This window comes from Mobula birostris, chromosome 14 (assembly GCF_030028105.1).
Source record: "Mobula birostris isolate sMobBir1 chromosome 14, sMobBir1.hap1, whole genome shotgun sequence".
Lineage (NCBI taxonomy): Eukaryota > Metazoa > Chordata > Chondrichthyes > Myliobatiformes > Myliobatidae > Mobula > Mobula birostris.
In genome coordinates, this window is record NC_092383.1 from 93,346,740 (window position 1) to 93,368,123 (window position 21,384).

At 47.2% G+C, this 21,384-nt stretch overlaps 1 protein-coding gene across 2 annotated transcripts; it reads left to right on the top strand.

The window, feature by feature from the left end:
• The first annotated feature begins 1,399 nt into the window (after positions 1-1,399).
• Positions 1,400-19,457, top strand: LOC140210109 (TBC1 domain family member 30-like). Of its 2 annotated transcripts, none has more exons than XM_072278950.1 (6): positions 1,400-1,535; positions 9,346-9,407; positions 12,552-12,640; positions 12,733-12,854; positions 15,282-15,458; positions 18,648-19,457. In XM_072278950.1, exons 3-6 carry the CDS (start codon positions 12,564-12,566, stop codon positions 19,337-19,339), a joined length of 1,068 nt encoding a protein of 355 aa, XP_072135051.1. In that variant the 5' UTR covers positions 1,400-1,535; positions 9,346-9,407; positions 12,552-12,563; the 3' UTR covers positions 19,340-19,457. The 2 variants fall into 2 exon arrangements, with proteins under 2 accessions (XP_072135051.1, XP_072135050.1); XM_072278949.1 differs by lacking the exon at positions 1,400-1,535 and adding an exon at positions 5,725-6,507.
• Positions 19,458-21,384: the final 1,927 nt, after the last annotated feature.

Below are 21,384 nucleotides of genomic sequence, written 5' to 3' on the forward strand. Positions count from 1 at the left end.
GACTGAAAGGTTCCTCAGTACAATAAAATGGATTCCCAATCTCATAATCTACCTCGTTACACCTTATTGTCTACCTGCACTGTAACTTTTACACTTTATTCTGTATTGTTGTTTTAACCTGGTCTACCTCAGTGCACTGTGTAGTGATCTGATCAGTATGCAAGGTAAGCTGTACGATTAAGGAACCTTAAATCTTAAATCTGTTATTATTTTACTCTGCTCCAGCACAATGCTCTGTGTAATGATTTGATCTGGATGAGCAGTATAAGGACAAGCTTTTCACTGTATCTCAGTACATGTGACTGTATGTGACACCCTGAGCCAATAGGCTGGTCCTAGACTTACTTCCTGGCATAATTTACATATTATTATTTAATTATTTATGGTTTTATATGGCTATATTTATACTCTGTTCTTGGTTGGTGCAACTGTAACAAAACCAAATTTCCCTTGGGATCAATAAAACATGACTATGACTATAATAAACCAGTTCCAATTCCAATTCCAGCCCACAGACCGGCCTGTACGGAAGGTGCCTTTGCTGTTCCGGCCTTCATGCTGGGACAGAGTGTGTACCTTGCACCCTCTGCTGGGGAGAGTGATATGTTCAGACCACAGTGCCAGGAAGCAGCTGGTGGCTGGGCTCACCAGCAGTGGGAACGTACACCTCACACCTCTGCATCTCAATGTGGCTCTCCAGATGTGGATCTCTGGGAGGTCCCTCTTGAGATGTTAAGCCCTGGGTGTTCTGGCTGTCCAGCTGTTAAACTTGGGAAGCGCATCTCCAGATGAGGCCCTGGAAGGTCTGCATCTCACTAGATGTGGAGTGTTGGAAGGTCTGCATCTCACTAGATGTGGGGTGTTGGAAGGTCTGTATCTCTCCAGATGTGGGGCCTTGGCAGGTCTACATGTCTCCACATGCAGGTCAATGGAAGGTCTGTGTCTCACTAGATGTGGGGCCTTGGAAGGGCTGCTTCTCACCAGATGTGGGGCCCTGGGAGGTATGGGCCATTAATCTGAGGTCCTCTTTGCTTACTCAGGGGAATGCAAATGATCCCAAAGCCCTCTAAAACCTTGGTCTGACCTCATGCGTACAGTTCTGGTCACCACACTACAGAAGGGATGTGACTGCACTGGAGAAGGTGCAGAGGACATTGTGCAGTACAGTTATGAGGAGAGACTGGATCTGTACTCTCTGGAGTGCAGGGGAGATAACTGAGATATATAAAATTATGAGGGAGTATAGACAGCAGGGCAGGGCCGGAGGGCAAAAAATATGTCTGCTCAGAGAGAGAATAAAGATAAAGTTTAACTTTGTTTGTCAAGTGTGCATTGAAACATTCAGTTAAATGCATTGTTTTGTATCAATGACCAACGCAGGGCGAAGGATGTGGTCAAGGCAGCCCGCAAGTGACGCCACACTTCCAGCGCTAACACAGCACGCCCACAACTTACTAACCCTTACTGTATGTTTTTGGAATGTGGGAGGAAACTGGAAGAATGGAACCACTGCAAGCAGGACATCTAAAGCAACGGTAATGTAGAACAAAATTATTTAGCATTTGGAAAGATACAGTCTCAAAATTAAATCTCAACTGGGGGTTAAAGGCAAGTGGTGTTTGACTTGGTTAGAACATCAGGCCATAAACCATAGGAGCAGACATAGGCCATTCAGCCCATCAAGTCTGCTCTGCCGTTCAATCATAGCTGATTTATTTTCTCCTGTCTTCTTCCCGTAACCCTTGATGCCCTGACTAATTAAGAATTTATCAACCTCCACAGAATGACTTGGCCTCCCCAGCTGTCTGTGGTATTTAATTCCACAGATTCACCACCCTCTGGCTAAAGAAATTCCTCCTCATCTCTGTTCTAATGGGATGTTCTTCTGTTCTGAGGCTGTGTAATAGCGGGTGTAAGTAAGAGTTGAGTGGGGAGGTGGAGATATGTCTCTACCAAAGGAGGTGTAAGGTGCTCCTTCCCTCCGGTAGCCTGCAGGTCCCCCTTGGGCAAGGTGTAGCACCTGCTTAGCCCCCCGATCAGGGTCACGTGAAGCCATGGGATCAGGTGGTGGATGGTCGTATGAGCAGCTGGTGCAGATCACAAGTCCTGGTTATGTGACCACTGACACCAGGCAGACAATCTCTGAAGAGTATTGATAATGGCTGGGGTCACCCGTCTTGTAAAGACACTGCCCAGAAGAAGGCAGTGGCAAACCACTTCTGTAGAAACATTTGCCAAGAACAATCATGGTCATGGAAAGACCGTATCGCCAACGTCATATGACATTGCACATCATGAATGAACAAGGTACTAGTATTAACCAAAAAGTGGCCTTTATCTTTAAATTTAACAGCAATATAAAAAATAATACAGTATAGAAGACGTTGTTGAAAATGCACGCTACCCTACAGGGACTTCAGCAGGTCAGTTGGATTATCAAGTCAAGTCAAGTTGCTTTTATTGTCATTTCAACCATAACTGCTGTACAGTACACAGTAAAAATGAAACAATGTTCCTGCAGGACCATGGTGCTACATGAAACAACACAAAACGACACTAGACTACCTGAAACAACACAAAACTACATTACACCTCAGACCTACATGGGTCTACAAAAAGTGCACAAAACAGTGCAAGACAGTACAATAATTAATAAACAAGACCACAGGCACAGTAAAGGACAAATTACAATATAATAATAAATGATGTAAATGTAAATGTAAACAATGCTTTAGCAGGAATGGAGAAAGAATTGAGCAAAAGTTGGAAAGGGAGTGGAGTTATTTGGAAGTTCCTCTGATTGCGTTCGGATGTATGAAAGTGCCACCTAACTGAGGTGTGGAAAGTTAAAGACTAGGGCACTAAAGGGACAGTGGTGACAGGGACGAGTTGTTGGGGTCGGAGGACAGGTCGCCAGGGACTGATATCTTGAGTTCTTCTTTGTCCAATTAGTGACTTGGGCTTGTGTTTAAGGGGGGCGTTATTTTACTTGTGACACAGAACATCTGGATACACGAACGACAAAGGAGGGTGACTGATCGCAGATGGCATACCAGGCGGGTAAACAGCAGATAATGGAATGTGGTCATTTCACTCACTGGGAGGGATGACTTGTACCCGTTCGTTATCTCAGTAAAGGTTCCCTGTTGCCAGCGCTGGGTCCTTGTCCGTTCACACGGGGTGCCCTGGCGGTTAGCACGACTCTACGACAGCATAGGGTGCTGGAGCACCCAATTCAGCTCCTCTGTCAGAAAGTGTGTTCACTTTCCCCGTGACCGGTTTGCTCCCCCAGTCCAAAGACGTACCAGTTGGTAGGTTGATTGTCACTGTAAGTTGTCCTGTGATGGGGCTATGGTTAAGTTGGTGCGTTGCTAGGCAGAGCAGCTTAATGGCTGGAAAGGCCTGATCTGCGCAGAATCTCTTAAAAAAAATAAATATCTTCACTGCTCTGGATGAGGGGGAGCTGTCTTCTTGACGGCTGCAGTGCTTCTGGTAAAGGTGTTCCCTCAGTGCTGTTGGGGAGGGAGAGCCAGTATGTGGACCCAGTGATAGTGATGTATTTCCCCATCAGGGTGGAATGGGACTGTAGGTGGTGATGTGTCCCTATGACTGTTGACCTGTAGGTGGGGTGGGGGGGATTTGTCAGAATTGCCCGCAGGTATGGAAGTGTCCAACAATTATTGTTGGTTATAGTCATAGAATCATTAATAAAAAGCACAGGATCAGGCCCTTTGGCACAAATCATCCATGCTGACCAACGTTCTCAGTTAACTTAGTCCAATTTGCACATGTCCCTTTGAACCTTTCCTATCTCATATGCCTGTCCAAATGTCCTTTGATGTGCTTCCCTCAACCACTTCCGTATTTATTTATTCTGATACAGTGCGCAATAGCTCTTCCTGCCCTTTGAGCCTCGCCGCCCAACGATCCCCCGATTTGACCCTCGCCTAATCACTGGGCAACTTACAATGGCCAATTAACCTGCCGATTTGGACTGTGGGAGGAAACCACCCCATGCAGTCACGGGGAGAATATACAAACTCCTTACAGACAGTGACGGGAATTGAACCTGGGTTGCTGGTGCTGGGGAGTGTCGTGCTCACCACTACGCCACCATGCCACAGACCACACACTGAACAAAGAAGTCCTCTTTAAATCTCTCATCTAAAACAAAAAACAAATTTCATGACATATGTGGGTGATGATAAACTTAATTCTGATACGGGTCTCTATGGTGGACTGAGAGTGGGAGGGGACAGGGAGAGGAGCATTGTGGTTGGGAAAAGGGGAAGGAAGAGGGGAGGAAGGGGGAAGCACCAGAGAGACATTCGGTAATGATCAATAAACCAGTTTATTGTTTGGAATTAAATGACCTTGTCTAGTGTCTCAGGCCTGGGTGTGTCTGCACCCACACCACCACCCCCCCAACACTCCTCCTCTGCCACCTGTCCCACACCCCTCCACCCTTGCCACTCCCACCAGATTTACAACTCGCTCTCCACTCCACATTGACAAATACAGTACTGTGCAAAAGTCTTAGGTACCCTAGTTTATATGCTGTATGTACCTAAGAGTTTTGCACAGGACTGTAACTGATATACTGTAGAAAATACGCAGGACAGGACAGCACAGGACTGTAACTGATACACTGTAGAACATACGCAGGACAGGGCAGCACAGGACTGTAACTGATGTACTGTAGAAAATATGCAGGACAGTACAGCACAGGACTGTAACTGATGTACTGTAGAAAATACGCAGGACAGTACAGCACAGGACTGTAACTGATGTACTGTAGAAAATACACAGGACAGTACAGCACAGGACTGTAACTGATACACTGTAGAACATATGCAGCACAGGACTGTAACTTATGTACTGTAGAACATACGCAGGACAGGACAGCACTGGAACAACCCTTCGGCCCATAATGCTGTGCAGAACTAATTAAATTAGTAATCAAATACCCAACAGAACTAATCCCTTCTGCGGATACCAAAGCTCAAAAGCATTCAAAGTACATATATGTCACCATATACAACCCATATTCATTTTCTTGTGGGCATTCACAGTAAATACAAAGAAACACTATTGAACCAGTGAGAAACATCACACAAGATGGACAAACAACCAGCAAAAGACAACAAAATATGCAAATACAAAAGAAAAGACAGATATATAGATAGAGAGATAGAGAGAAAGAGAGAGAGAGAGAGGAGGGAGAGGGGAAGGGGAGAAGGAGAGAGATAGAGATAGATAGAAATAGATAGGGATAGAGAGATGGAGATAGAGAGAAAGATAGAAAAGAGAAAGAAAGAGAAGAGAAAGCAAAAGAAAGAAAGAAAAAGCAAAAGACAGAAAGAAAAACAGAAAGAAAAAGAAAAAGGGAAAGAGAAAGAAAAAGCAAAAGAGATAAAGAAAAAGAGAAAGAAAAAGAGAAAGAAAAAGAGAAAGAGAAAGGGAAAGAAAAAGAGAAAGAAAAAGAGAAAGAAAAAGAGAAAGAAAAAGAGAAAGAAAAAGAGAAAGAAAGGAGAAGAGAAAGAGCTAGATAAATGGATATCGACAACATGAATTGTAGAGGGCTTAGAAGTGAGTCTACAAGTTATGGAATCTGTTCGGTGTTGGGGGGGACCAACCCCGTCAGTACTTTTATTCCCTGGACATCCATGTGACCGTTGAACGCCTTTATCTTATTCGGATGATGTCACGGATGATTTTCGGAAACTGGCGGTAGTGTGCACCGTCTACAAAATTCAGGGCCAGCGGATTAAAGGGTAGATACAATACGTGCCTACTTTCCGGAGAAAGCTTCGTCCTGACCCTGGCTTCTCGCTGCCCTCCAGCCGAGCCGGTGTTCTGTCCTGGGTACAGTACTCGGATGTGTGCCCAGCCGCCAGTTCCCGGCCTTCTGCCGAATCTCCGGGACTGCAGATTGCAGCGGCTCTTCAACTCGGAGTCCTGACGTGAGGCGGTATTCGTGTTGACCTCTCCTCTTCCCGCAGCCGCTGCCCGACCCGCTGAGCCTTTGTGTTCCAGCCCCCCACCCATTCCGTCCTCTGGGGCGGGGGTCTCCCGGACACGGCGTTCTCGGGCGTCTGAGCCGGGGCTCGATGCGCAGCCGGCGAGGAGCACTTTGCAGGTTCGGCGGCCACCGACGCTCTCAGCTCCGGCCGTAACGTGTCTCCGGCCCCGGGAAGGCGCGGATTGCCGCGGAGCCGGTTACAAACACAACAGAAAGGGGAGGAACCGCTGAGATTTCAAGGAGCGGGAGAGCCGGGTGCTGCGCCGCTGTCACGTCCCGGGCTGGTCGCTGGTCGCTGGTCGCTGGTCGCAGCCCCCCGCCCCGCTGCATGAGCCGCGTCCGGAGCCCGGCAGTGGATCAGTTCTCGGCCGGAGGCAGCGCTCGGGCGAGGAACCGGAGCCTGGGCAACGTCCTCAGCGATGTCCTGTACAAGCGGACTTGCATCTCGCGGTCTGCGCCCCGTCTGCGCTGCAGCCTGGAGCAAGGTAGAGAGGGGGTCGCTTCATGAGCCGGGTAAGGGTGGGGTGTCTCTCCTCCTCGCCCTCTTACCCCCTCTCCCTCTTACCCCTTCTCCCTCCCTCTCCCTCTGTCCGTCTCCCCCTCCCTCTCCCTCTGTCCGTCTCCCCTTCCCTCTCCCTCTGTCCGTCTCCCCTTCCCTCTCCCTCTGTCTGTCTCCCCCTCCCTCTCCTCCCTCAGTCCGTCTCCCCCTCCCTCTGTCCGTCTCCCCCCTCCCTCTCCCTCTGTCTGTCTCCCCCTGCCTCTCCCTCTGTCCGTCTCCCCCCTCTCCTCCCTCTCTCCCCCTCCCTCTCCTCCCTCTGTCCGTCTCCCCCTCCCTCTCCTCCCTCTGTCTGTCTCCCCTTCCCTCTCCCTCTGTCCGTCTCCCCCTCCCTCTCCTCCCTCTGTCCGTCTCCCCCTCCCTCTCCTCCCTCTGTCCATCTCCCCCCTCCCCCTCCCTCTGTCCATCTCCCCCCTCTCCTCCCTCTCTCCCTCTCCTCCCTCTGTCCGTCTCCCTCTCCCTCTCCTCCCTCTGTCCGTCTCCCCCTCCCTCTCCTCCCTCTGTCCCTCTCCCTCTGTCCGTCTCCCTCTCCCCGTCCATCTCAATGTCCGTCTCCCCCTCCCTCTCCTCCCTCTGTCCGTCTCCCTCTCCCTCTCCTCCCTCTGTCCGTCTCCCCTCCTCCCTCTGTCCGTCTCCCCCCTCCCTCTGTATTCCCCTCTCCTCCCTCTGTCCGTCTCCCCCTCCCTCTCCTCCCTCTGTCCGTCTCCCCCTCCCTCTGTCCGTCTCCCCCTCCCTCTGTCCGTCTCCCCCCCTCCTCCCTCTGTCCATCTCCCCCCTCCTCCCTCTGTCCGTCTCCCCCCTCTCCTCCCTCTGTCCGTCTCCCCTCCTCCTCCCTCTGTCCGTCTCCCCCTCCCTCTCCTCCCTCTGTCCATCTCCCTCTCCCTCTCCTCCCTCTGTCCAACTCCCTCTCCCTCTCCTCCCTCTCCCTGTCTCTCTCCCTCTCCTCCCCCTCCTCTCTGTCCCCCTCTCCTCTCTCTCTCTCAGCTCCCCCTGTCTCCCATCTCTCTTTCTCCCTGTTCCTCTCTCTCTGTCTCTCTCCGTCCGTCTCCCTCTCCCCCCTCTGTCCCTCCCCCTTCTGCCCCTCTCTGTCCCTTCCCCCTTCTCCCCCTCTCTGTCCCTTTCCCCCTTCTCCCCCTCTCTGTCTCTTCCCCCTTTCTCTCTGTCTGTCCTCCCCTCAGCCCTCCCTAGTCCACCCCACCCCCTTGGGATAGGTATGTGGATGGTAGTGGTATGCGGGGCTAAGGTCCCCGTGCAGGTCGATGGGAGTAGGCAGTTTAAATGGTTTCAGCATGGACTAGATGGGCCAAAGGTCCTCTGTGCTGTACTTTTCTATGACTCTGTAACATGGGTGGATGAACGGAGAGTGACCCTGGCGTGAACATCCATGCTCCATCTCCGGGACAGTTAGGGACCTTGTTTCCTCGGCAGAAGTTTCTTCTGCAGACCACCCTTCCCTCCTACCCAGGGATAAGCAGGAGAAACTCTTGCACACAGTAACAGTGTCACAGACGGATTACTTGCACAAAGAAAAGAATGGCCGGGTTCTAGAAGCTGTAGGATGTGCTGTTGACTGTGGAAGTCTGCAGCTCTCCCAGACAGAAGGTGAGGTGCTCCCCGTTGAGCCTCTGTTTGACCTCATTGTAACAGTTCAGGAGGCCACACTCAGAGGTCAGAGTGCAACAGTGCAGGGCTGGGGGTTAGTCCTGAGGGCTGAGGTTATGTGCTCCACAGGGTGGAACTGGAATTGGTTTATTCTGAAGATTGACGGTAATATGTCGCATTTACATCGAAACATACAGTGAGACGTGTTGTTTGCGTCAATGACCACCACGGTCTGAGGGTGTGCTGGGAGCAGCGCCAACGTAACATGCCTACAATTCACTAACCTTAACCCATATGTCTTTAGAACCACAGAAACCGGAGAAAACCCATGTGGTCACGGGGAGAACGTACAAATTCCTTACAGAAAGCTTCGGGAATCAAACCCTGAGCGCTGGCATTGTGAAGTGTCACGCTGACTGCCACACCATCATGCATTACTGCTCTCTCCAGCGACCTGCGTTCAATTCCTGAGGTAGTCCACAACTGTCGCCATGCTTCCGGCGTCAACGTTGCATGCCCACAACTCAGTACCCACTTCACACCCCTTCCACTCTTCCATTTCGCCCTGCACCACTGTTCCGTACGCACAGAGCAAGAACGACAGCGGTGGAGTACGATGGAACGTTTTTTTACTGTGTCACATTAGAAACAGTACACGCTCGGCAATTTACCGCGCAGGAGCGATGAAGCAGGTCTGCCAAGATGAAAACGGGCACACTCGAAAGCCTGCGCAAAAAGAGAGAGCCCTCCGTGCCTAGGAGCCCGATCGATTCACGATGCTAGAAATCGGCTGCATGTGTGCTTGCCACAGTCTTGCAGTCGATCCAATTGTGGCTCATCTATCAGCATCGGTGCTCCGGTTTCCCCTCGCACCCCAAAGGCGTTCAGTGCGGCTTAAGGTTAGTGAGTTGTGGGCATACTGTGTTGGCACTGGTGATGCTGGTGAGCTGCCCCTAACACATCCTTGACCTGATGCATTTCACTGTATGTTTTCATCTTTCAAAGTATATGTGACGTATACAGCTAATGTGGTTGGCATGGATGAGCTGAGCGGAAGGGCCTGAATGACTTGACTGTACCCGTTGTTTTCTCTCTGACGTTGCTGAGCCGGAGCTTTGGCAGAAGTCAGATCTGTTGCTGACCCGTCTTTGCAATGTATCCGCAGGTGCTGACCCGTGGCTGACGAAGAGCACCGAGCGTGTGACGGATGAAAATGGATTTCAGCAGGTTTGTGGCAGCACGGTTTCCCGTGGCGGGCGCATGCACCCATGTGGTACTGTGGGTGAGGCAGTGCGCTGAGGGTCAGAGCAGTGCCTGGCCATGACCAGCTTTAACCACAGAAAGTTGGACCAAATACTCTGGGCATTCAGCATCTTTCCAAAATGTGGGGAGGGAAGGGTTAAATTGATCTTGGAGTAATATAAAAAGTCAGATAAACATTGAGGACCGATGGACTTGTACTGAGCTGAACTGTTCAATGTTTTATGGTTTATGTTCTTGGATTTTTTTTGTTGCAGGTGTCGTGCAACTTGAATCTGACTATTTTATAGATTTTTTTGAATGGCCCCTGAAGCCGATGAACACTAACCTCACTGTAGGAGCCATGTATCTATTTTCTTTCTGCCTGTATTGTATTTTGCGTTGTGTGTACCATTATGGACAATCTGTCACATAGGTTGGGGATGGGGTGTGATCGAAGCAAATCAGTACAGTTACATATTCACGCTTTGTCTAAGCTCAGTTTGGTCCGGTTAGAGCCAGGGATGAGCCACTGGCTGATACTTTTTTGTTGACCATCAGATTGGTTATTACACTACCACTTAATACCACTAACTGCTTAAGTACATTAATTGGAAAGTAGTTATACCGTTTAGTATCGTTGTATCACTAGTTTTAGTTTCGTTACTTATTTATTACTGCACGATTGTTCGTCTTTGCTGGTTTCGTAATAAAGGATCAAAATATGTTTTTTGATTTTGGAGTAGTGCCTGGCAATGACCAGCTTTAACAACAGAACATTGAACCAAATACTCCTGGCATTCAGCATCTTTCCAAAATGTGGGGAGGGAAGGGTTAAATTGATCTTGGACTAATATAAAAAGTCAGATAAACATTGTGGACCGATGGACTTATAGCGGGTTGGAACTTAGTTATTTGGAAGTGTGTCGTACGGTGTCAACTCCCGTATCAGTCTCTGAGCAGTTTTGGTTTGTTTTCAAGTAACTTCGACACTCATTGACACTACTTATTTAATATATTTATATTGATGTCTGTATTTCTTGTTGTAATGTATAGTGCCTCCTTGAGGCATCATCTCTCGAAGACGTCTTCGCTGGGGAGGTTAGTGCCAACGACGGAGCTGGCTGAGTTTATGACCCTCTTTAGCTTTTTCCGACCTTCTGCATTGGCGCCTCCATTACCAAACACCGAGACGACCAGTCAGAATAATCCTCACGGTATATCCCTAGAAATCTGTGAGTGTCCTTGGTGACATTCCGAACCTCCTCAAACTCCTAATGGAATACAGCCGCTGGTGTGCTTGCTTTGCAATTGCATCAATATGTAGACTTGTATCTTTGCAAAGAAAAACATCAGATAGAATAGCTGAGGGGCGGAAAAGTACTGCTGCTGAACGCTGTAAAAAAAAAACTGAGGAATGCAGGAAAAATATTCTGCACAGACAAATCTATTGGGCCATGCACCTGCTGTCAGCATTTTGAATAGCGAGTAGAGAGCTTCAGCCATTGATGTTAATGTTAGTCAGATATACTGTAAACAGTCCCTGAAGTCATTTCATTAGCAGGTTTTGAAGTTAATGGCTGCGTGTAGCCCACAGACAGTGAAGCTCAATTAATGTTCATCGACTGAAGTGAATGCTATTGGCTTCTCATTTCAGGCCATTAGTGTTAAGTGTGACCACACGAGTTTCCTCTGGGCGCTTTGGGTTCCTCCCACATTCCAAAGATGTACGGGTTAGGGTTAGGGTTAGTGAGTTGTGGGCGTGCGATGTCGGTGCCAGAAGCGTGGCAACACTTGCGGGCTGCCCCCAGTGCAATGCCAACTGGTCTCAGTAAACTGGGTGCCTACAGATCCACCTCCTTGGCTGAACTCTGACTGCTGGCTTATACACTGTGCAAGCGTGCATCAAGACCGGGTTCATTCTCACTGACGTTTGACATGAAATTTGTTGTTTTGGCACAGCAGTGCGGTGCAGATGCACGAATATCTATTATGTAACCAAAATAAATAAATAAATAAATAAATAAATAAATAGTGCAAAAAGAGGAATCTCAAAGTAGTGTTCATGGGTTCATCGGCCAGGAGGACCTCAACCTTGCCGTAGGGTTTGGAGGCTTGTGTGCCTCAGTGACCCAGAGAGCCATGTTGGCTGGAATCAGGGCTTTATGCTTTGACTCTTGGTAGGGTCACCCATGGGTCAAAGGGTAGGGGTCAGACTAAGAGTGGTCCACCAGTCCTCCAGTTTCGGGGTTCAGCTCAGGGGTAACAGCACTGACTGGTAAAACAAAACTGTTACGGAAACAGCAACGAAGCATCCCTCTACATCTGCGTACGACGTTATTCCAGAGTCTCCACCCGGGACTTGCATGGCTGACAGTGGTGAAAACCGAGCTACTGGCCTGATGAAGGAAGCCCTGAACACCGCTGGAGATGGAGGAAGTTCACTGCTGCCCTAAACGCCAGCGGCGTAATGGGCAGTAGGTTCATGGGTTCGTGGACTGTTCACGAATCTGCTGGCAGAGAGGAAGTAGTTGTTTCTGAATCATTGAGTGAGTGTGTGTGTCTTCAGGCTCCTGCACCTCCTCCCTGATGGCAGCGGTGAGAAGAGGGCATGTCCTGGCTGATGAGGGCCCTTAGTGATGGATATGCCATCCTGTCTCTTCGAAGATGTTCTTGATAGTGGGGAGGGTTGAGCCCAAGATGGGGCTGGCTGGGTCTGCAACCCCTCACAGCCTCTGCGATCCTGTGCATTGGAGACTCTGTACCAGGTGGTGATGAGACCACCTTAGGAATTTCCATGAAATTCGGTAATATACTGAATCTCCTCAAACTCCTAATGAAGTAGAGGGACTGGCGTGCCTTCTTTGTGGTTACGTCCATGTTTTGAGCCCAGGATAGATCCCCAGATGCTGATACAGAAAATGACACAGGCCCTGATGCAGAGATCAACATGAAACATCAACTTGACCCGTCACTTCTACAGAAACTCGACCTGCTCAGTTCCTCCAGCTCCACATTCCAGTGTCCGAAGCCTCCGTGCCCACCTGTCCATGTATCCTCTGTTGTCCATCGCCAGTAAACTAGAATTGTGCTCTGGGTACACGTGACGAAGCATCATTTCATGTCTTGCAGGCTGTGTATTCGATGGCGACGTTTCCCTTTCCAAAGGTCAAGGACCCGAGAGAGAAGTACAATCTGCAGTTAAAGCTTGCTCCTTCAAGGTATTTTCATGCACTCTTAAAAAAAAATAATGTTTAATTTTCTAATTCTGACGCTGTAGGAATTTGATGCGAGTTTCCTGCCTTCCTTACAGCTGTCACCCAGATGAATCTACAGAGAGGAGAAACTCATCAAATGGGTGTAGCAGCCACTGCAACGTCATCGTGTCAGATAGTTACTTACGAGCACAGAATCCACAGAACTGGCACCCAGCAGGTACCAGGGCTATATTAATCATTCACCTCTTCTCTCACTGTTCTTGCTGGTCTTTTTACTGTTTACTGCTTTTTATAGTAAATTTTTGAAACTCAGAAACTTTTCATTTCACTATTTTTGAAAGCATCTTTGCTTTACAGATTTTTTTTCGATGTGCCTAAGACTTTTGCACTGTTCTGAAGCTGGCAGTTGTGTGCCATCCAAACGGATCGTTCCATACCTAATTACACCGAGCAGTAGAATAAGGAAACAAAACGCAGAATAAAGAGTTACAGCGATAGAGAGAGTGCAGTGCAGGCAGACAATAAGGTGCAAAGGCAAGAGTCCATCTTCGTTGTATAAAAGACCTGTTCAAGTATCTTGCCTCAGCGGGATAGAAACTGTCCCTGAGCCTCATAACTTTGAGGAAAAATTACAGAATGGTCACATCATTAAAGGAGGCATTTTCAAAGTTCAAAGTAAATTTATTATAAAAGTACCTAAATATCACCTTATATAACCCCGACAACACACACAAAATGCTGGAGGAACTCAGCAGGCCAGGCAGCATCTATGGGGGAAAAAAAAAGTACAGTCGACGTCTTGGGACAAGACCCTTGGATTCTTTCCATACAAGCTGCTGAGTTCCTCCGGCATTTTGTGTGTGTTGCTCGGATTTCCAGCATCTACCGACTTTCTCCTGTTTGTGATGTACAACTCTGAGATGGGTTGCCTTGTGGGCATACTGAATAAATCCATAATGGAATAATAACCAATATAGAATCAATGAAAGATCGCACCAAATTAGGCATTCAACTGGAGTGCAAAAGACAACAAACTGCAAATACAAAAAGAAAGAAAGAAATAACAATATTAAATAAATAAATAATAAATATTCAGAATGTGAGATGAAGAGTTCTTGAAATTGAGTCCATTGGTTGTGGGAACATTTCAGTGATGGGGCAAGTGAAGTTGAGTGAAGTTATCCCTTTTGATTCAAGAGCCTGATGGTTTAGGTAACTGTTCCTGAACATTAAGTACATTACCAGCTCTCTGTGTGAGCATTCTAGCTTGTCACAGTCTCCCACTCTCCTGACAGCAGCCCTGGAAATTCTTTTATTTTATCCACATCCATTTAAATACCAATTTGAATTACAGTCTGGTGCCAGTATATTTCAGCTGCTGTCTGTGGTGATGTGATTGAAAATCGGGACTTTTCAAAGTTAAAGGCAGAAAGTGAGTGTGTTAAATATTAACATCGGGTTGTAAGTCTCACCGAGGCCACCTTGCCTTTCCCCCCTCGTCGTTTGATTCTGCTCCACTACGGTTTTAAGGACATTGTGCTTGAGTCAGTCAGGTTAGCCAGTAGGAAGGGGCACCCTGGCAGTGCAGAAGGGTTTTCAACCCAGCTGAAATGTGGCATCTCTGAGCTGTAACAGATCAAAAGCACACACAAAATTGTGACAGATAGTGTGAAGGTGGTCCGTAATAAGACAAACTATCTGTTGGATGGAATCAGCAGGTCAAGGTGGTGTAAGAATTCGGAATGCAGACAATATAATGCAGATCTCTTCCATCCTAGATATTCTCTCTTTTTCCCCCTCCCTTTGGGCAGAAGATACAAAAGTCTGAAAGCCCATCTCCCCAAGCTCAAGGACAGCTCTGTCCCGCTGTTATGAGATTCTTGGATGCATCTCTTGTAGGATAAGATGGATCCTTGACTTCGCAACGTACCTTGTCATGACCTGCATGTTATTGTCTGTCTGTACTGCTCTTTCTCTGTAACTGTAACACTTTTTTCTGCATTCTGTTGTTTTCCTTTGCAATACATCAATATGTTGTTGTAATGAAATGATCTGTCTTTACTAAAGGAGGTATTAGGGACTCTTTCCCTCTGCTAGCCTGCATGTCACCCTTGGGCAAAGTGTAGCACCTGTCCGATCAGGCTCACATGAAGCCAAGGGAACGGGTGGTGCATATTACAAGTCCTGGTTATGCGACCACTGACTCTCTCTGTTAATCTCTGAAGAGTATTGATAATGGCTGGGGTCACCTGTCTTGTAAAGACACTGCCCAGAAGAAGGCAATGGCCACCACCTCTGTGGGGAAAAATTGCCAAGACAATGATAGTCATGGAAAGACCACAACTGGCTACATCATTTGACATGACACAAAACGAACTAATTAATTGATCTGTATGGACACTGTATCTCTGTGCATGTGACTATAATATCCAATTACCCCCTTCACCACCAGCCAACTAGCAACTCCAGCTGAGGCAACGAATCACGTGCACCTTCTCCAACCAGCTCATCTGCCGAATTCCTGCAGCATAATATTTGTAGCTCCAGATTCCAGTCTCCTGCAGACTCCTCTGTCTCTACGATACCGAGAGTTTGATCAACGTGTGCTTGTGGAAATAAAGCATTCGCTCTTATCTTTCACCAGCTCAAAGTGAGAATCAAAGTGCCTGTGATGTGGTTTGGAGCACGGCTGGTGACAGCGTACCGCAGCGTGAAAGCGGGTTGGGTAACAGCGCGCGAACGGCGGGACCTGTGGTGAAGCAGCAGGACTCCGAAGCGGCCAGGCCCCAGCAACAGAACCAACAACTCACCCCCAAGCACGGTAAGAGGTTGAACCCCTTGATTACCACAGGCACCAAAGGTTGAGTGAGCTTGGGCTTTACTCCTTGTAGTGAGGGAGGATGAGAGGTGAGATTGGAGATGTACAAGATGATAAGAGGCATAGATCGAATGGACAGCCAGAGACTTTTTTCCAGGACAGAAGTGGCTAATCTTAAGGTGATTGGAAGAAGGTATAGCCAAGATGTCTGAGGTAAGTTTTTTACACAGAGGATGGTGGGGGCATTGTATGCCCTGCCAGTGGTGGTGGTAAAGGCATTTAGGAGCATTTAAGAAGTTCTTAGATAGGCACATGGATGATAGAAAATGGAGGGCTATGTAGGAGAGAAGAGTCAGATTTATCTAGGGTAGGCTATCAGGTCAGCACAACACTGTGGGCCGAAGGGCCTGTACTGTGCTGTAGTGTTCTACGGTTCTCAACCTGGACCACGTTCAGAGACTGTCTCCATAGCTCGCTTCAGAACTACTTCCAAAGACATGCAAATCTCGGAAGAAATTCCTCCTCATTTGCACCTTAAGTTATTCATCTTGACTCATTTGATATTCACTATACTATCACTAGGGCACTAGGGATCCTAAGGTTGTTATAGTCAGGGAGAGGTAGCAGGGATAAGCTCCCACTACCTATTAAATGCTTCCAATGGCATGTGTCTCAAATAGCCTCTGACAACCAAGTCATACCCCTGGCCTTCATGTGGCTTAGCTACTAAGCCCAGCAGAACTGTTTCTACTGACAGAAGGGGCAAAGGCAGGTTACTGGTGTCTTAAAACCAGTCACTTTGGGCAGATGCAGCTTATTAGCCATGGTTGGCAGCTCATCTAGGAGAAGGAAAACTTTGGTCTCAAACCTCCGCTGCCTTGTGGCTACACCCACTCATGGGGAGGGCTTCAGGAATAAACCTCAAGGGAAGAATCCAGAGCTAGAGCCCCTAGAGTTTAGTTGTGACTGTCAGCTCCTGTGATATTGCTGGTTCCAAACTGTATCTGTCTCTGCCATTCCTTTGGGCTCATCAGATGTGTGGAGAGGGGAGCTTGCTACATGGGCAACAGCTTGCTCTCCGTATTGTACTGCCCTGGTTTGTTTATCTGGGCAGCTAAGGTGCAACGTCCACGGTCGACCCTGACCAACGGAGGCCACAGAAGGCACTAGGGCTTGTAATGAAACAGAAGGACCAAGGAGTACAAGAGGTATAGATTGAGTGGATAACCAGAGATTTTCACCCAGGATGTAAATGGCTAATATGAGAGGGCATAATTTAAAGGTGATTGGAGGAAAGTATAGGGGGTAGTTTTTTTTTTTAACAGGATGGTGGGTGTGTGAAACGCCCTGCAGGGGTGGTGATAGAGGCACATACATTGGGGATATTTTAGAACTCTTTGAAAGGCACATGGATGAAAGAAGAACAGAGGGCTATGCAGGAGGGATTGGTTAAATTGATGAAAGATCAAAGTAAGTTGAAAATCAAAATACACATATATCACCGTATACAACCCTAAGATTCATTTTATTGTGGACATACTCAGTAAATCCAAGATTCACAATAGAACCGATGAAAAACTGCACCCAACAGGACGGACGGACAAACAAACAACGTGCAAAAAATGGTGCAAATACAAGAGAGAAAAAATAATGATAAATAAATAAGCAGTAGATATCAAGAAGATGAGATGAAGAGCCTTTGAAAGTGAGACCATGGGTTGTGGGAATAGTTCAGTGATGGGGCAAGGGAGATTGAAATGAAGTTATCCCCTTAGAGATCCCAGAGCTGATCGAAAGGTTGGCACAACACAGTGGGCTAAAGTACTGCTCTATGTACTCGGCTGCAATAATAGACATGCACATAAATCATGATCTGTGTCTGTGTGAATGGACTTAAATTGCTTTAAGCATACAAAGAATTTTTCCTACCTATTGGTAACCAAATAATTGTTGCATGTACCGAGATGCAGTGGGAACCCTGTGTTTGCCATCCAGACAGAGCACTGAGTACAAAAGTACATCGAGGGGGCACAAATGGAAAGATCGGCACATGGATGAAAGAAGTGTGGAGGACCATGTAGGAGATTGATCCTAGAGTAGATTAAAAGGTCAGCACAACACTGTGGGCCAAAGGGCCTGTACTGTGCTGAATAGTTGTATGAAAACAAAACAGAATATGATGTTTCAGTTACAGAGGAAGTAGAGTGCAGGCAGACAATGAGGTTCAGGGGCCATGGTGTGGTAGATTATGAGGTCAGGACTTTATTATATGAAGGGTCTGTTCAAGGGTCCTTGAGTCTGATATGTGTGTTCACAGGCTTTTGTATCTTCTGCCTGATGGGAAGGGGTGGGAGAAGAGAGAATGGCCTGGGTGGGAGAGGTCCTTGATTATGTTGGTGCTTTATGATTCAGTATTTAAACTAGGTGTTCCGAACCAGGAGTCCATGGACAACTCAGTTCGTGGTAGGGGTCCATGGCATAAAAAAAGGTTGGGAACCCTACCAAGCTGTTGTTTTCTGCAACCATGTATAATAGAACTGAGAAAGACCTGTGTTTCATTAGTCTGGATGAAGGGTCGTGGCCCAAAATGTAGACTGTTTATTCCCCTCCATAGATGGAGAGCGGTGGAGTGTAGATATATCTCTACCAAAGGACATATTAGGCGCTCCTTCCCTGCACTAGCCTGCAGGTCACCCTTGGGCAAGGTGCAGCACTTGCCTACCCCCCGATCAGGGTCACGTGAAGCCACAGGAGCAGGTGGTGGATGGTCGTATGAGCAGCCGGTGCAGATCACAAGTCCTGTTTATGCGACCACTGACGCCAGGCAGACAATCTCTGGAGAGTATTGATAATGACTGGGGTTACCAGTCTTGTAAAGACACTGCCCAGAAGAAGGCAAAGGCAAACCACCTCTGTAGAAAAATTTGTCAAGAACAATCATGGCCATGGAAAGAGCATAATGCCCAAATCATTTGACATGACATATAATGTTGGTGAATATTTGCTTCCTGACTTTGAGTCCCTCCAGCATTTAGTGTGTGTTGCTCTGCCATTCTTTATCTGGGATTTATAGTTTGAAAGACTTTTGGTTGACATTGTAATTTAAGGAAAGTGGGATTGATTATAGACAGCAAGCTCCCAACACCAGAAGCAGACATAGTTAAATGGCTCGGTTTCTTTTTCTCGTTGCAGACAGCTCTGTTCCCCAGTCTCCCGGGATACCGTTTAGTTCCAGTAAGGCGAGGGGTATAAACCATTTCCTCAGGGACCAAAAGCTGAGGAACAGCGGCAAAAGCAAAAATAACCAAGTTCACCATGCTCCCAGTCCCAGGACAACTCAGGCGGGACAGAAGGAGCGGAGGAACAAGCTGGCCGTTCCTTGGTGTTCACAAAGGAAGATGTGCCGGAAAGGGCTGGTCCGGAAGTCGAAAGCCAGGTCGGGTTGTAGTGACACCGTCGGTCTGCTTGAGGAGCAGACCGACGGCAGCAAGGCAGAATCCTCCAAAGGTGACCATTGCATCCATGAAGAAGGCCAGAACACTCCGGGAATTTGCTGGGAGCAGGACGGGAAATTCGGCGAACAACTAACAGGCTTCTTATTTGACGCTGACGGCTTGTCGGGGGTTGAGAGTTTGTTGAAAGCTCTTCGCATGGTGGAGCAGCACCAACATTTAACGCCAACAAAACCGACACCGAAGCCAAACCATTTGGAATTTTCCACAGAGAAGGAATTTGCTGCTTTCCCTGATCTGAAGGAGAGTCCCATCAACGCTAGTCTTCCAGGATATCTCTGCTGCAAGTCCCTCAGAGAAAACAATTCTGGGATTTGCGGGAATGTGACAAAGGCCAAACATCCAAAAGAGTTTGAGAAGAAATGCTGCTGACGTGGTGAGGAGGGGGATGTGGGCGGATTTCCTTGTAGATTACCTTGGAAATTGCATTGTAATTGGCTGATTATCAACAGCATGGCTTAAACCAACAATTAAACATTTCCCAATCAAAACTGGTTTTACAATTTATAATGGAATTTGTAATGACATTGCTCTTAGATGTCTTTAAATATATTTAAATTTTTTTTTCTAATATTTAGAATTTTAGAATTAGAATTAAGCCCATCTCCACTACTCGGACATAGGCTGTCAACTATAGCTTAACTTTTCAGGAACAGCTTCTACCCCTCCGCCATCCGATTTCTGAATGGACATTGAACCCATGTACACTACCTCACTATTTTCCCTCTCTTTTTGCATTACCCATTTAATTAATTATTTTTTTAAAAAAATATATACTTATTGTAATTTATAACTTTTATTATGTACTGGAATGTACCGCTGCCACAAAACAACACATTTCATGACATATGCCAGTGATATTAAACGTGATTCTAATGTTGTCCCCAGGTGTAGTCATCTAACCGAAGATCCCTTCCTCTCCTGAAGATGAGGCCTTTAGAGATTCCGTTGGTGCTGCTGTAGCACTGGGCTTTTACGGGATGGGGTGATGAGCCCCGTGTCCAACACACGGGCTTGGGATCATCATGCTGGAGTTTTTTAAAAAATGTATTCAAATATTTTTGTTTTAAACACTGGTTACTGATGACTTGCTGTGCTTCTGAATCATACAACTAGAAACAGGCCCTTCTGCCCATCTACGCTAATCCCATTTTGTTTGTGTTCTCACCCCCCCATCTTCAATTCCACTAATGCCCAACGACACAAGGGGCAATTTACAGCGGTGAATTAACCTACCATTTGTCGATAGCTGAACTCACCACTACATCACTGCGCTGCCCCAGTAAAACCAGTTCCAGACCTTTTTTTATGCCGTGGACTCTTACCACTCTGAGTGGTCCGTGGACCCCCGAGTGGTAATACCTGCAGTAAACAGGGTCGCCAAACACAAGCAGAAACTGAGACCCACATTACTTGAGGAGGAGAGGTTTGCAGAGGGAGATCCAGAGGGGTAGTGTGAGGATTTGGGAAGTCAAGAATTCTCAGCTATCTAGAACTTGAAGTGCAGAAGTGAGTGGTTATCCAGAGGGTGTGTCTCAGAGGTATACCTTCTTCCTGTTACCATTGTCAGGGAGGAGATACAGAAGCGTGAAGCCCAATGTCAGTGATTCAGGAACAACTTCTTCCCTGTCACTGTCAGATTTCTGAACAGTTCATGAACACTACATAACTACTTTTTACACTTACTTACTTTGTAAATTATAGTTATTTTTGTCTTACACTGTATTTTGCTGTAAAACAAGAACTTTCATATTGACTAAATGGGATACAGCTCAGAATCGGCTCGAGCTCTTTGAGCTGCGCTGCCCAGCAATTCCCGATTTAATCCTAGCCTAATCACTGGACAATTTACATTGTACCTACCAATCGGTACATCTTTTCACTGTGGGAAGAACCCAGTGCACGGGGGCGGGGGACCTGAATCATGGGGAGAACGTACAAACTGCTTACAGGCAGCAGTGGGAATTGAACCTGGGTCGCCTGTACTGTACCTGTGCTAACCACTACGCTATCGTGTCGCACTACACAGGGGAACGTCGACTCCCCTGTATAGTGCGACACTATACAGGTTAGTGATAATAAACTGGACTCTGATTTTAACAGTTGTAGGGCTGGAGGAGATGACTGAAAGGGGGCAGGAACGTGACTGCGAACAGATATGAAACATTAGATTATTTTAGTATCTTGATGTTGTTCAATAAGAGCTGTTACAGGTTGAACACAGGGTAAAAGACATTCACTGCAAGTAGGACATAAGGAGGGGACAATGGATTAGATGATTCCAAACAGATTAATGCAAAGGGATTTCATTTCTGGAGTAAATAAATGAAGCAAAAAAGAGCTAGGCAGACGGTGAACACTTTTACCACCCTCAGACTTTTAAGGCATTGGTCAAAGCACACTTGGGAGTATTGTGG

Bases quoted from the DNA above. Each gene is read 5' to 3' on its own strand.
- LOC140210109 (XM_072278949.1), top strand. From the start codon at position 6,351: ATGAGCCGCGTCCGGAGCCCGGCAGTGGATCAGTTCTCGGCCGGAGGC. The intron at 6,508-9,345 runs GTAGAGAGGGGG...ATGTATCCGCAG, and splicing joins GCGCTGCAGCCTGGAGCAAG to GTGCTGACCCGTGGCTGACG. The intron at 12,641-12,732 runs GTATTTTCATGC...CCTTCCTTACAG, and splicing joins TTAAAGCTTGCTCCTTCAAG to CTGTCACCCAGATGAATCTA.